General features: G+C 36.1%; 1 protein-coding gene across 4 annotated transcripts in view; it reads left to right on the top strand.

Annotated features, from left to right (window-relative positions):
* The window catches only part of LOC105151104 (uncharacterized), a 40,260-nt gene that overhangs the window by 7,850 nt on the left and 16,360 nt on the right, over nt 1-16,050 (top strand). For all 4 annotated transcript variants that reach the window (XM_011064636.2, XM_011064635.2, XM_087409606.1 and 1 more), the window contains exons 2-5: nt 816-963; nt 10,431-10,518; nt 12,528-12,620; nt 12,727-12,864. In XM_011064636.2, coding sequence (XP_011062938.2) covers nt 816-963; nt 10,431-10,518; nt 12,528-12,620; nt 12,727-12,864 — 467 coding nt within the window. The remainder of the gene's footprint in view (nt 1-815; nt 964-10,430; nt 10,519-12,527; nt 12,621-12,726; nt 12,865-16,050) is intronic.

Here is a 16,050-nt window from a genome sequence, read left to right as displayed (position 1 = left end):
TGTATCACGCGTGCGTGATGAAACAAGTACCGTAAGCATATAAAGATAAGACAATTTGTATCATTATGATAAGAGCTAACGATGCTTGCAGCAATACCTGCATATGGAGCTTATTATTTTATTTATATTTACACACACACACACACACACACACACACACACACACACTGTGAACGTAATATTTTATTAACATAATAAATATCAAGAAATCAAAGATTTTAGATAACTTATTTTAATTTTTATGTTTTATGCTGATTCTATAATTAATCGGTAATCTATAGTCTTAGAATGCTGACCAACTCTACTGATTCGTCGATTTCGACCAATCATGATCTTTCCGATTATTCTTCAGACTCATTTCTGATTCACCGATTACAGACTATCGACTCATTGTAGAATCAGCATATAATGTAATATCGATATTTAATCTACACTTTTGTATTGAAGTATATACTGCAGTAACAGCTCTAAATATCTTTTTTTGACGTGATTGACGAGCGAAATTATAGATTAGGGGAGGGCATATCAGTCCTTATATGTCTAAACCTAGTCAAAAAGCCCCCTAGATCTAAAGGGTTCCTCTGCGATTCTCATTAAGTACGGAGTATCAAATTTTTCCGTATACATATGGGATGCGAATTTGAACTCACAATCTGTCGATTACGTCGTTCTCATGCGGACACTCATACGACATTCCAAAAAATTACAGAATAACATTGATCACTCTCGCACTAAGATTTTGATATATTATATTTGGATCGACGTATTGTCAAGGAAAACGATATGATAGTTATATATTAAATTTTCTTTTACAGGCGAGTAAGATGGGTCTGGCGGGGACGCATCCAAGCGGGTTACCCTTTTTCTGTCCGAATGGAGACCACCTGACCCAACCACCTCCCGCCCATATGGGTATACCGCCCTACGGCGCATTGGACGCGGGTAAGGCGGCCGCCGCGGCTGGTAAGTACTTTTCGCTATCAGCTGTTTATTAGAAATAACTGTCCCTATTAATGTGCTTTTAATTCCAACTTACTCCTTACTGAATTAATTATTAAATTTTGTAGCTTTTTAATTTTGAAATTATATAATACTTGAAATCTACTTAAAATCTACTTGAATCAATATCGGTTTTTCAACTTTTTTTTCTTATCATATTTTTTTAATTTAAAGATGTTAATATCTTTATTAAAGAGTGTGCCCCTCCAAGAGACGATGGCTTTATTAATGTGTTCCCTATTTCTATTGTGTTGCCTATTTGCATTTGACTCGTTTTACTATACAATTACTAAAATAGATAATAGATATAAGCTAATCGGTTTAATTAGTATTGCACATAAATTATTATTTTAATTAGACTTACAATTTCAATGTACACTCATGACACAACGCTCTTTGCTCCAATATAGGACACATTAATAGGGGCGAGTTTAAAATTTTTTTTGCTGGACTCAAGGAAATTCTTCTAAACTATGATATGTATCTTTCGAAAAATATTTACTATAGGTATTCTAATAGTTAAAAAGTGAAATATTATCTTTGAAATATTATCGTATACATTAATAATTTAACTTAATAAAAACAAATTTTTTCTTATTTATTTATGCTAGTTTTCTTTATGGCTTATTTAAATACAAAACACTAATAGGGACAGACATAGTAATAAGGTTATCCTATCAGTCATTTACATAGTCCTAGAAACATTTTCTTGAAAGAAAAAGATAGAATAATCTTCATGGATCAACTTCTTTTTTTCGTTTGACTTTACTAATAATCGCTTTTGTTCGAATTAAGTTGAACGATTTTGCAAAAATTGTTGCAATTTAATGTGTTTGATAATCAAAATCTTTGTGACACGTTGTAATTTTCACATATAATTGAATACACAATTACAAATTTTAAAAAGCGTGCTTTCTCGTTGATAAGTTAATAAATTATTGATATTTGATATTTAGTCTTTGCAAAGTTATAAACTATAACTTATATACTCGGCACGTTTGTTATATTTTACGAATTTAATAAAATTTGCACATATAGAGAAACATTTAGTCTTAGTTAAAGATGAAATGGAAATCATTCTTAATCTCTATCTTCGCTGACACACTGAGTGGCTCACATTCAGCAATGTTTAAACAACTGGCATTCTTATTTAAAAAGTCTAATCAATATGAAAAAAATTATGGATCAATTTCAAGATCTATAGAATAAATTCAAATAGTTTTTGATTGAAATTTCATTACAGTTTTTGTGAAAAAAATTCTTAAGTTTGATGAATAGAGAAAAAACGAGTAAAATATTTGAAAAATTGTAACTTTTAAAAAATTCAATATTAACAATTAAAAGTTTACAGAATTGTTGTTTAGATATAATACTTTGAAAAAAAATTAGTTTGTAAGTTGGTTTTGGATAAAGGGTATTTATTTTGCATATTGAATGTAGGCTATTTTGAATTGAAAAAAACAGAGATTTTTTTATAAACATATTGTATTTCTCTTCTACAAAATAAAAGAAAATTGAGTTTCTGAAAGTTAAAATAATTTTGTGGGTGGTTCACACTCCGTATCAACGAAGGGTTAAATCCCTTATATTTTTTAAAATAAAATTAAGTTTTACTTGGTTTTATTTTATTTGAATCAGAGTTGATAAAAATCATGTTATAGACATATTAAAAATATATTAAATTAATATTTTAAACATGTTTCAAGCATGTTTTTTAAAATACTATTTAAAACATGCTCAAAACATTAAAATGTTTAAAAAAACTACAATGCTTTGTTTTAAAAAAATATAACATTTGCCAACCCTGACTTGAATGTATGTAATCATGCATGTGTATATACGAGAGCTATAAATTTACAAACTGAATTATTGATACATATTGTGTTACTGGAATATTTAACTATCTCGAAATGATTAATTTTTGTCATTAATATTGATTTGTTAAAACCAAGTAAGAATTTATAAAACTTGTTATAATCATTATATTATAGTACCATAAAATATGCGAGGTAGCACTTTCACGGAAGTAACGTATTGATATTGACGGACAAAGATTACAAATTTATATATTTTTAAACGATATACATCAATCGCGTTTACATATCGTTTCGCAATATATCTTGATCACAAATATACAGCCATTAATAATATAAAATCTCACTCCACGTTTTCAACATGAACTTTCAACTACTGACAATACGCTCATAGTCTCGATATCCTCAATATACGTATCGTTGAATCAACAATTCTTTCACGAAGTTAATCCGCTATTGTCCGGCCAAATATTGACGTTCCTCTCGAATTGTAATTGATGGAATACTTCTCGTCCCCGCTCGCGTAATCGACACGCTCCGCCCCGTCGAGAGAGCTTTATATATAATTTTATTGTATCGAGCTACGCAAATATTAACATGGCCGTTACAATCCGACCCAAGCGAGTCCAGCTTGTGTCTGGCCTTTGCGCAAACCGTTTGCAACCACGTTAACACACGTTAATCTTCGTTATAGCGATTTGGTAGACGAAATACCGAATTACGTGTAATATAAATAAATCTGCAGTGAGCATAGCAGTTCGTATTGGCGTAATAGCATTGATATCAAGTTTTTAAATCTCTGAATACAGACATTGCACGTTGTACATGAAAATGTCTTTATTGTCAAGTACGTTTGATTCTCTCTTAAGCTAATCGCGAGCGTATTTTCGATGCTCTTGAATTGAGTCGAACTGAAAAGTCTGCATTGATAACTTCGGTGTCTAATTGAAGGAATATTTCTTATCAAGTCAAGAGGCACGGTGATGTCGAGATTTAAATAGAGGTTGTGAAGAGGGCAGCATAATCTCTAAAGAGAACTCTGAGAGAGACAGAGAGAGAGAGAGAGAGAGAGAGAGAGAGAAGCAGCAAATTGGCATCAAGTATGAACGGAAAGGGGAGAGCTCACTCCATTAGGCTAATTAGCAAGTATGTAGCTTTCCTCTGGGTCAAGGTAGTTTCTATTTCCACCTATTCAGTTTCGATAGATTCCGCTCTTATTCTATTCTTGGAACGCTTTCCTCTTCTATCAACTTCACATTATTATGGTTTTATTGTTGATACATCACCAACTTAGCTCTTAGATGCAACCTTGAAAAGTTTCGAAGTAGCGTCATCGCTGAAAGAACTTTAAATATTGCTTCTGCTAACTTATCTTAGGACAGTTTTCATCACTTGACTCTTTCTCAATATATTTTTTGTCAAGAAACTTAAAGAGTTTTCTTATCATTTTATCTATAAACAAGTACAAGTAAGATATTATTTACCCCCCCTAAATTCTGAAATATGTGGATGATGTTGATAGTATTTATGCATGCACGGCGGTTCTGATTCTTTGTCTTGCAAACAAGGGAGGAGCATTCCATCTTTACTCTTCGCGAAGTAAACTGTGGCTCGACCTCATCCTGTCTCATGCCCCTTCCTTTGTTGTTCCAGAATGACAATTTCTCCACTCTTAACTTCTCCGAATCCACCACCTATTCGCCCAATCTTTCCCCTGTTACTAAGCAATTGAATATCGCGATAAAAAAATGTTCTTTCCTCCCGTTCACTCTATATTCCGCACTTCTGCTCTGTACTCTATCTTCTCCGTGTCCACTTTCTAATATCTCTATGCCCTTTTCTGCTTCCCCTCTCCCTCTTCATTTTCCTTTCCTTTATTTTTGATTTGTGATTCTACGATTTACTTTCTCGCTTGCATGGATGTACATGTATTTTTAATTAGTAGCTTTATTTTTCGATCTCTGTTGCGCGTGTTTATTTAAAAACTCCATGGTAAAGAACAAGCAAAAGAGATAGCGAATGGAAAAAGAAAGGGAAGTGGTAACGCAAATGAAAAAAACAGGAGGGAATGAAACGTAAAAAGGGTGGAGACACGGCCACCAATAACAATCCTGAAGTTCTGTTTCAACAGGGCTTCGCCATTGATCCGCTTAACTTCTCTCTTTCTCTTTTCTCCGTCATATTTTCTTTTCCTTATTTTCTCCTTTCTTTATATTTTTCTATTTATTATTATACTGTTGTCTATACCCTTTTTTTCCTTTTTTTTTTCTTATATTTATTTTTCGCTTCTTTATGTTAAAATCTTTAATTATTTCCTAGTTTTGGAAAATGATCAACTCTAATTTGTTGCTAATTTTTTTTTTAAATTTTTTCGACTAATTTCGATTTATGCTGTTGTCTTTTGTTTCATCAATACTGGAAAAAGTGTTATTTCTCGCAGTTTGTAATTAACGGTAGCAATTTATAATTAACAACGATCCTGTATTTTGCAATTCGAGTATGCAGAGTAAAGTTCGCTAATAACCTTAATAAGTTAATAATTAAAACCGTGTTTTATAAAAGTGACTCGGATAAAAGCTTGATTGATTATTTAATTAAGATTTAATTAACGTTGATATCGAATAGTATTAATTTGTTTTGAGTAAAATCAATATCATGAAGAAGGATTTAGATTTAGATATGTACCGGTCTTAAGGTAAATAATCGTAATCACAAATATTATTTTGTATTGTCTGCACTTTTACTTTCTTATTAAATCTCTGTTGTCGATAATGCGCATTTTATTTTCATTGTTGACTGTTACAATTTTTTGGCTTTCATAATCCTTTATTTTATTTTTCTTACCTTCAAGAACAACAATGGTAATTACACATTTAAGATTTTAATAAATTATGTTCTCTGCTTCTTTCGCAACGAGTTCTAAAATTCTCGATTCATTTAAAGAAAAATTCTGGCGATTAAATGCAAGAAATAGATTTCCCAAGATATGCAATGTTAATTTCATGATATTGTTCTGCAAAAACAATTTTTTAAATTTTAATTAAGATTGACTAAATCCTTTATATAAAACTTTAAATACGCTCTCTTATCTCGATAATATCTCAATATAATTCAATAAAATTGTTTGTAAAAATTATGACTGCGTATTTCTTATTTTTTATAATTTTATCAATTTCATCAAATTTTTATTGTAATTGATATGTTACCACCTTTTAAAAATTAAAAGAAATAAAATAAATAAAATATTAATAAAAATTGGATAATTATATTTATTAGTAGATAAAATTTCTCAAAGAAAAAAAGATAATTTCTGCTGTGTTTCTTTTTAGGCTGCTTTACCGCTTCCACTCTTATTTCCATTGCATTCATTTAGTTTCCGAACCTGTACTACCGGTTTCCCGAAGCCGGATGGATAAAATTCACGACGATAAGGTTTAATAGAGCGAAATAGACGAATTCGCGGGGTTGGGCGAAGCTATGAGAAACGGTTGGAAAAAAGAACTCTCGAGCACCGGCCGAGTTAAAATCGACTTGGATGGAAGCAGGAAAAGAGTAAGGCGAGCAAATGGAAGAAGGAAAGAAAGAAAAAGAGAATATCGCGGTACACGGAACATCGGGAACCTGAGTTGTTCGAGAATAAAAGAGTAATTTTCCGGATGGTGAGATGCCGATAATGGGGTTGCAGACTGCCGAGTCAACTGGAAAGTGATTAAGCACACATGACGAAATCCACGGACTCGTCAGGATATTACGAGGCACCCCTTTCCGCTACCTTTCCATTTCTTCGCTCTCTGTCGTTCGCATCTTCTTGATCCTTCGTTGTCTCTTCTTTCTGTTTCTCCTATATTTTTCATTCTCTCTTTCTACTCTTTTTGTTATACTTATACTCCCAATTTTCGGTACTCTCTCTCTCTGGCATCATATTAGACGAATAGGGCTTTCGTGTTCTAACGAATATGCATTTCGATCTAACCAGCATTGAACAGACTCGCCTTAAGCTTCTTTTTATCATTAACTGAAATTAAGTCATGCTCGCACAATTTTAATCCTACCTGTTCCTAATCGCTTGCTTGGAAGTTTCATTGAATACGAAGAAATTGTATTTTTTTCATTTTGTCTTCTTATTCTGCGTTATCATCATAGATGCGATATTAAGTCTTTTTATAAAAGAAGTTGAAATCAAAAAGTAAATAACATAAACTATTGTAAAACGTGTAACATAAAAAAAATTGGAATGTTCACATACACATAATGTGTAATTTATTTCATGATTTCTACATAAAGCGACATATAGACGGATATATCGTGTTGCACGCGACACATAAATTCGTGTGCGCAAGATAAAATATCGGATTATTACTTTTACGTGGGATTAAATTTCGTTTCGGCAGCCATTGTTTTCACGGGCTCGAGTGTGCTTCGTTATTCAAATGAGATTAAAAGCCCGGGGCTGAGTGGGAGCCCGGTCTCGTTACAGTCGAGTGGCTAATCGTCGTTATGCGAAGATCGAAAGTAGCTCCATTGCACAAAAAAGCTCCAGCATCCGCGAGTTTTACATACGTCGTCGAATCGTTTTATCTTTTTCTGTCGGTATTACAAATAAGATCGTAAAATAAAACTAATATATTAGTTTCTCAAAAGCGATAACAAATCTGATTGCAAAAAAAAAAAGATAATAAAAAAGAGAAATAGAATCGTTTGACTAATCTGATTATTTAAAAAGAAATATACATTTGTGACAAAGCACTATTTTTCGCTATTTAAGAGAATCAACCTATATACGCAAAGTGACAATAGAAATAAAATATAGAACACGGCCATGATTATTCAAAATCACAATTGTTTTCGCGAAATGTAACCGCGCTTCGTTATTTCAACGCAAACGGGAGACGGAAGTCCGATCTCTTTACGGTCGATCAGTCGACAGTCATTATAGAGTTGGGGATTGAGAGTGGCCCTATCCGGAGAAAACCACGCGTTGACCGATTTCAGCACGCGCGAGGGGATGAGAGAGAAGAGCCAGATTGTCACGGGGAATATGCCTTCGGGACATGATCGCCCGCAAAACGCAAAAAGGAACGGGGTGGAAACAGACTGGAGAGTCCATCCAATCCGTTCGCGTATACTATACTCGCCGAATGACATAGAAAGAGAAAAAGGGAATGGCGATGAGAGAAGGGAGAGAGAGAGAGATAGAGGGGGGGGGAGGAGAGGAGAGAGACGTATTGGCCTCGTCAAGCGGTTTCAGGCTTGCCGATATTCCGGGCGCTTCTCGTCGACCCTTATGAAGCCAATTACACTTCGCCTCGCCAAAGGCACCCCACTTATATCCGCGCCCAACATTTCCCGAGTTCTCTTGAAGCCGTGATCGGTTCCGCGGCACGTACTAGTTACATTAGATACCAATGTAAAAGCGATATACCTTGTCCGTTATTCAACCTGTGATGGCTATGTACATCTAATTTTACAATTACATTTGTTATCCGAGTAAACTTTAAATCTATCTTTGATTTCAGATACGTGCTTTTGCTAAAATTGCAAGATTTCATGAGTTTTAACAGGAAAACTGTTCAAATAATTAAAGTATTAAACGTTTTATTATAAAGTATCAGTAATTAAAAATTTGTGGATTATCTTATTTTTAACAAGAAATAGAATTATTTAGCAATATCATTTATGTCTGTTTCTATCAATGTAAATTAACTTTATAAATAAATTAAGTTATCTTGTAGGACTCTTACATAAAGTAATACTCAAAATGGCAGTAAGAGTCAAACGCAGATAAAGGTGCGTAAATATAAATATGTAATCGGTTCGTTAAAATCTCTCAGACGTTTGGATTCCAATTTCATTAGGCCATCTTTATAAGTATAAAAAAAAATTGTGATACAAACTTCTTACGAGCTTCCCTCACAAGATAGCCGTAAATCGATCACTTATGTAAGAACATCTCCCGATGTTCAATCACGTATATCATGTATGACTGTGACAGAGAAAGTTAACTTTAATCTCGGGGCTCTATTTACTCATCTTTTTGAAATAGTTCTAAGAAATAGAAGAGTAAATTGAACTGAGATTAAAATTAATTTACATTAGTAGAACCGGGCGTTAATTTTTTGTGTTAAGAAACAATCAGATAAGCTTTTTCAACAAATTTTTGACGAACTGTTCCATATATCTCATACTCAATGTAACGTGGACTTGATCGATCGCAATTATTCAAAAACGGTATTGATATCGATATCGTTCATCGGTCTGGGATGAATTATACGGCATTAAATTTCAACAACGACTATTCTCTGGACGACGATCCCGATGGCGTGTGCATTCCCACTTCGTGTTGGGTGCTAGTTACAGAGGGTGCGGCCGTGCATGCTGATCAATGCTCGTTCTCGCCACGAAAGAGAGAAAGCTCGACCTCTGTCGCTTCGTATGTTTATATTACAAACCTACGATATTAAAAGGATAGTTTTCTTTCGTTCAATTTCTTTGATCCCATCGTGATAGTATTTACTCCGTGTAATTATTAACATGCGAATCGAAGCTCTCATCGTATGCGTTTTGTGATATCCAAAATTACAAATTTTTAACATCCATAATACAATAATAACATTAATAGCTTATAATATTATGAAAAAAATCGTTATTCTACATTTTGGAATAATTGTACGTATATTATTCATATTTAATTTTACTTTTGATAATGAGAGATAAATGAAACTTTCAGCTTTTATAAATAGAATATAAATACATAAAATTTTTAATAGATTAGAAATTTAAAAAATTGCATTTAGAAAAATGCATCTGCAATAAAATTCGCTTGTGTTTGTCGCGACTGTCCAAATATAGGAATTTCCGTGCATACATTTGTTACCGGTTCGATCTTTCGTGATCTCACCGCGATTAAATTGAACGTCATCACTTAGTGACCGTAAAATTAGTCACGCTGCCAGCTAATGATAGATTAAACGCGTTATGACGCTGTTAATCATGGATATATGAGATGCACCCGTGATTAATGGCAGATTTATTTTGTGTTCTAACGTTCGATACATTAATTCACGAAAACTTCAATCTTGATTATCAAACAAATAGAAAATACAAGAATGAAAGGTGAAGATGAAAAAAGTTATAAGGATAAAAAATGAATTATATTTGATGATCCTACATACTCTTTAAATTTCTTGAAGTAAAATTTCATTCCAAGAGTTAAAATACTGTTACTGTTGAAAAAGAGTGAAAAATTTGCACTCTTGAATAAGATTTTTAGTCTTTTTTTTTTTTGAGTGAGATACATTCCAAAGGGAAGAAATCTCATTCCTTTTTTAAGTGAATCTCTCTCTCTCTCTTCTAAAAATGTAAAATCTCACTCCAAGAAAAGAGTGAAAATCTGCAACTCCTAAGTTAATTTAATTTAAGAGTGCAAATTTTGTGGTCAGTATCTTAACTCTTTTGTGGAGTGAAATTTCACTCCAAGAAATTTAGCCAGATGGAGAAAAAATGATATATGATTAGAAATATGTAGAGATAAATGGAAAGAATTTTTATTGTGTTATTGAATTTTGATATTGAATTTAAAAAAAATGGTATTTCGATGAATTCATTATTTTGTTGTAGGTCTTACGAGAGCACCAATGTACCCCTTCTCAACGGGTCAATACCCATATCCCATGCTTAGTCCAGAAATGACGCAAGTCGCGTCCTGGTAAGTAGAAACATATTTATTATCATTTAAGAATAGAATTTTACGTCAAATATTGTTTATTTTTTTATATCCATATAAATACATATAGTTTGATAAAAGCTTCAATTTAATGTGCAATACAATTACATCCATGTTATTCTACGATTGGTTGCATTACAATATAACGTAATATTATTTCAATTTTAATCAAACATATATTCAACTGTGTGTTGAGAGCGATATTCAATTTCGCGCTGTAAACGCACGCGTCCATAGAACAAGAATCGTTTTACGTTCTTGTATACGTACATGTACATATGCATGTGTCTGTCTGTCTCTGTGTGTGTGTGTATGTGTGTGTGTGTGTGTTGTGTGTGTGTGTATACATTATATTATATTTTATATTAATTACGCGTTAAATAATCGATTCGTGTTTCACAGTAACGCAAATGAAAAGTAATGGAGAGCATCGGATTTCGATCGCGCGCCGAAGCGATTCTTGGCGATTTAAAATCTCGACATTCAACGCAGATCGTATATCGCGAATTGTGCACAAAGGCTACTAAATATTCATAAAAATATTCAGCAAAATACAAGGAAAACGTTATATGACGAGCCTTCTCAATAAATTTTTCGCTTTAAAGTAAATTCTTTTTTAATGTAAAGTGTGCGAATTTGCATGATAAACGTCGTTATCATCAATGGTGGTTTCTATGGTTCAAAATATATCCACTGATCTTGTTAATTTCCTCTCGTTAGTAACGATTGTCGGAGTTTCGCGATATTTAAAGCCTTTAACTTTTTATTAACAATTTCTTCTTCTATTGCGATATTTCTCACAATGTCTCTCTCTCTCTTTCTCTCTCTCTCTCTCTCAATATATTATAAGATTATCTATCTTTAAAATAAAACACGATGTGTTCACATTCCGGTTTAGTTTTCTGACAAATCTGGACATGGGATAAGTGTGGACTGCTGGTCAGTCGTCCTCAGTTCCGGTCTATTACATCGGATACGGAACTTTGCCTTATCCTTGTGGTCCTCATAGACGTCACCCTCTTTTCGCAAGGAGACAAGTCCTTACGATCAGGTTTTCATTCGAAGCTGCCGTTTCCCTTGCTCGTTATTTGCTTTACGCCCGATTTGTCCCAAATTGCGATTTTCCACGGATGATTAGGTTTCTTCTTCTCAATTAGAAGGACCCACAATATCCTTATTCGATCGACAATCTAGCGCGCGGAAAACTGTTTGGACGTCGACATCACAGCGTGCACAGAATTTAACTCACGCGGTTTTCAAGGGGTGGCGCCCATCCTTGAAAAGAGAAGAGTGTGAGAGGAGGCCACTTGCAATAATGAGAAAGTCGGCAGCGTTTTTATTACGCGAAGTGCATGGATCTGGTCTCTGTGTTCTTGACAACTTGGAAATGCGAACCAGGAGACACAAACTAATTACTTTTACGAGAAACAGTTTGTTAATTCTAATTAATTAACTATATTGTTGGTCGCGCGATGTGCTATACAAATATTATTATAATATACTTTACTCAATGAATTAATTGTGATATCGTATCTTTGCGATATCACAAAATTATACTTTTTGTATAAGAATAAAGTTATTATCAACGACTAGTCAGTTTAATTAGGAAAATAATTCAAATTTAAAGATACTTAAGTTACAACTAATTATTTTCATTTTGTTCTTTTCTTTTTTAATTGTTAAAAATTAAATTTTTAAATATTTTGATTTTTTTTCCATTGAATACATAATTTATCAGACTTCAAAATTTAATTTACAATTTACAATTTTAAATAGCAATTCCCGTTATATATAATTTATTCAAAAATTTCATGCCAAATATGGCAAAACGGTCGATGTTATCATGAAACGAGCAGATATATAAATGTATTAATCAATTTCCTAGAGAATTCCCCGCTGGCGTCCAAATTTCGAGGAAATATATCACGGGAATTCTCATCCCGGAGACACATCCGGCAATGATAAAAATTTAATTAAATAAATATTTACAGGCACACACCGAGCATGTATCCCATCTCGCCGGCAAATGCGGGTTTCCGAAGTCCATATCCCACGATACCCATCACAAGTTCTAGTTTACCAAGGTCAGTGAAAAAATATTTGATATCGTTAAAAATCATTTTTCGCCGCGTTTGTTTACTATTATTTAAAATGTAACTTTCGAGATTAAATTGTGCCTTGATTTTTCAGTGATCTCTACCGGTTTTCACCGACGGGCCTTATGCCTCCGCATCCTGGTCTGAGTCCACACGCACATGCGTTAGCGTCACATGCGTTGGTATCCTCAGCACCGAAGGCGGATCACTCCACCTTGGATCACAATCACAGGTTCGTTATGACTCTCAATTTCGTATCGCTGGCGACATCTGAACAGCCAGCAGCAAAGCCAGCATCGATTATTCCCGTTTTATTTCCCGATATTCTTTGTCCTTCCACTCGGCTCGATAAACTTTGCGGGATTTACCACGAAGTTCATCTCAACTGGCGGCATCGTTGTTGATCGCAAAAGTATTGAAATATCTAAAGCAATGACTTACAAGTGATCCAGTTTATATTATCGTTTTAACGATCAATTATTATGATGACTATTATACGTTCGATGTACAAGAAAAAAAGAAAGAGGAAGAGACATGCCGCAAAAAGAGGTGTCATAATCTTTGAAACGATGCGGCATAAACTTTCAAAGACAATTAATGAACTTGCCGACTTGCCGCTCGGAACAGTTTTATCTCTACCGGCGCTTGTAATACCATCGTTGATTAATTACTCTGCAGCGGGATTATAATTAATTTATAATACGTCATCTTTTACTCACACTAATAAACGGCTATACGATGACTAGTCGTCTATGAGTTGATAAATCGAATGATACAGAAAAATTTATATGGGAAAAAAAGTTTTAGTCTTATCCGACGTTAAACAATATTTAAAAAAGATAATCACACATACTTCCATACATGTATTGGAATATATGTATATGAATACAAAAAATGAAATACATCTATCAAGAGCTACTACGTGAAACACAATGTTCTTCATTAAAAAAAACATTCACTCCAAGTATGATCGGATCATCGTGCATTATAAAAACAACTAGAAATATATTATAATACTTATATTATATCAACTCAAATAATCGGCAATTTATCGAGCGATTAAGAAGAACACTGTTGATGAACGAATCAGTGGATAATTGTATCAGTGGATACTGTATTATTAATTGGACGTTATCCATCATCAAGTGGTATTCTGTCACAAAAATATTCTGGACCACCCTGCAGATATTATTCATCAGAAAACATTCGGTAAAATTCTGCGAGAATCTTCCTAACCACCCCATGATTGTGTGCCGATGCAGTCGTATTCCATGAAGCGTAAGCGCTACGTGCTTGGTTGATGCTTTTGCTTGACGATCGATAATAATATCCGAATAGCGCTGACAGCTGCAAGACATGGGTCGGTGTACCAACGCAGCGCGTCTGCTGATAAGGAAGCGTCGTGCCGAGGGTGAGGATAGTTGCGGCGCGAGGATCGTAGGGGGTAGCACGTCTCGACTACCCCGGAATGTTTGGCCGAACCCTTCGTCGCGTGCACTCTTCACTCTTTCACTAGTTGAAAGAGCACGTATAACACTTATCGAATGATTCTCTCTACACAGCGTCTGCGCCTGCTACCCCGACGCTGTCGCCGCCACCGCCGCCAGTTATGTATTGATCATTACCTCTTAAACAGATTTCTAATTTACATTAGTACCCGAGCGATCGCTCGCCCCGTATCCGTGCACATACAAAGACCGCAACGTGCACGCTTTGCGTCTTTTCTCTCTGTGTTTCTCTCTTCCTCCAAATCTCTCTCTCTCTCTCTCCCCCTCCCTCCCCTCCCCTCCCTCCCTTTCTCTCTCGTACTCTCTACATACACATTGCGCGCAAGTGCGAGGCATCATGAAGGACCAGCTGACACATCTTCCTAATCCATCAGCGACGCATCCATAAAGATGGTAGCATCGCATTTTCATATTCTCATAAAATTCGTTACACGTTTACGTTTACATCCACATCAGCCTATTGTTGCTGCATCAGTGATACAAAGAGCCCTTGATTCTCTTTAAAAGAACAAAGGATGCTTTCAATTTCAATCTTGGTGAATAAACCGTGAGAATGCTGTGTTTTACAGAGACTCGTATCTAATTGATTTCATTTGAGAATAGGATTACTCAATCGGTTAGCGTGAGTGCAAAAATTCAAAAAGTTACCGTCGACCGTTCAGTGACTACATACATGGAATCAGACAAAGATGCCTTAATAGGAACGCTGATATCGAGAAGGGACAAAATTTCCTCGGATAGAGCGCAATCATCGCGAGTGATCCATCCTCCTAACTCGCCGTACTGCTGGCAAGTGGTAGCAAGATACCCAGGTTGATCGGTAGTCGACGGCAGCGCCGCGACAATTGATCAGAAAAGGAAGAATCACAGAGGCACGTAGAAGAGGAAGGCCACAGAGAATGCGATATTCGCTGCGTCCCCCCCACCCGCTCCCAGAATTGTAGAACCGGCTGATGGTAGGGTTGTCTCTATCGCCGCGAGAGCCATGAATCGCGATGATGCCACCCATCTCGCGATGCCACCCTCGCGCAACCCCGCGCTACCCGCCCTCCTCCCCCTCGCACAATTCCCCCGGCCACCCCCAGACTCGCCGATAATCAATCGTCGTAACACCGGTTGGTGGTGATTCCGCTGACGCCAGAAACGAGCGCGTTTGAGACGCGCGACGGAAGGTGGGAGAGAGATACAGGGTACCCGTGTGCGCGAAGGAAAATCCTGGCGTGAGGATACGCGAGGCACGCCGGAGACAAACGGGGAAATCGAGATCAGCGAAGAAGACGAGGAACGTCAACGTGTATCAGGAAAGAGTAGAGTTTTCGTGCGGGCGTTACGCGACAAACGTCACTGGAAATCGAGAGACGAGAGGGTGCGTTTTTGTGATACAACGAAACGAGCGCGCTATAGTCGCCGATGAGATAGACGGGGTGTTTGGTAGGTATATAGAGCCAACCCTCTACTAGCGGCGGCTGGAAGAGCGGGGAGGGGGAGGGGGTAAAAAGAGAAAAGCAGAGAGAGAGAGAGAGAGAGAGAGAGAGAGAGAGAGAGAGAGAGAGAGAGAGAGAGAGAGAGAGAGAGTGAGGGTGGCGAGAAGAGGGGGCGGAAGACAGACAGAGAGAGCGAGAGAGAGATATGACGAATGGGTGACCGTGGGATGCCGCCCCTGGAGACATTTCACCGCACGAATCGCCGGGTGACGAAGTCGCGTCAACGACTGGCGCTGCCAAAGCGGTGGCGGGTGGACGCGAACGTGTAAATGAAGCCTATCAACGACAGCGTAGCAATGACGGTGTCATTAGGCACGTCGTACGTACATACGACGCGCGACAAATACGACGGCTACCACGTATGTCTCGGAGACTTCCGGCGGAGCGAGGCTGCCGCCAGCGTCTGGCGGACCATCACGAACGGCG

This window comes from Acromyrmex echinatior, chromosome 9 (assembly GCF_024713525.1).
Source record: "Acromyrmex echinatior isolate Ae372 chromosome 9, ASM2471352v2, whole genome shotgun sequence".
Classification (NCBI taxonomy): Eukaryota; Metazoa; Arthropoda; class Insecta; order Hymenoptera; family Formicidae; genus Acromyrmex; species Acromyrmex echinatior.
This window is presented reverse-complemented; position numbering and strand designations above follow the sequence as displayed.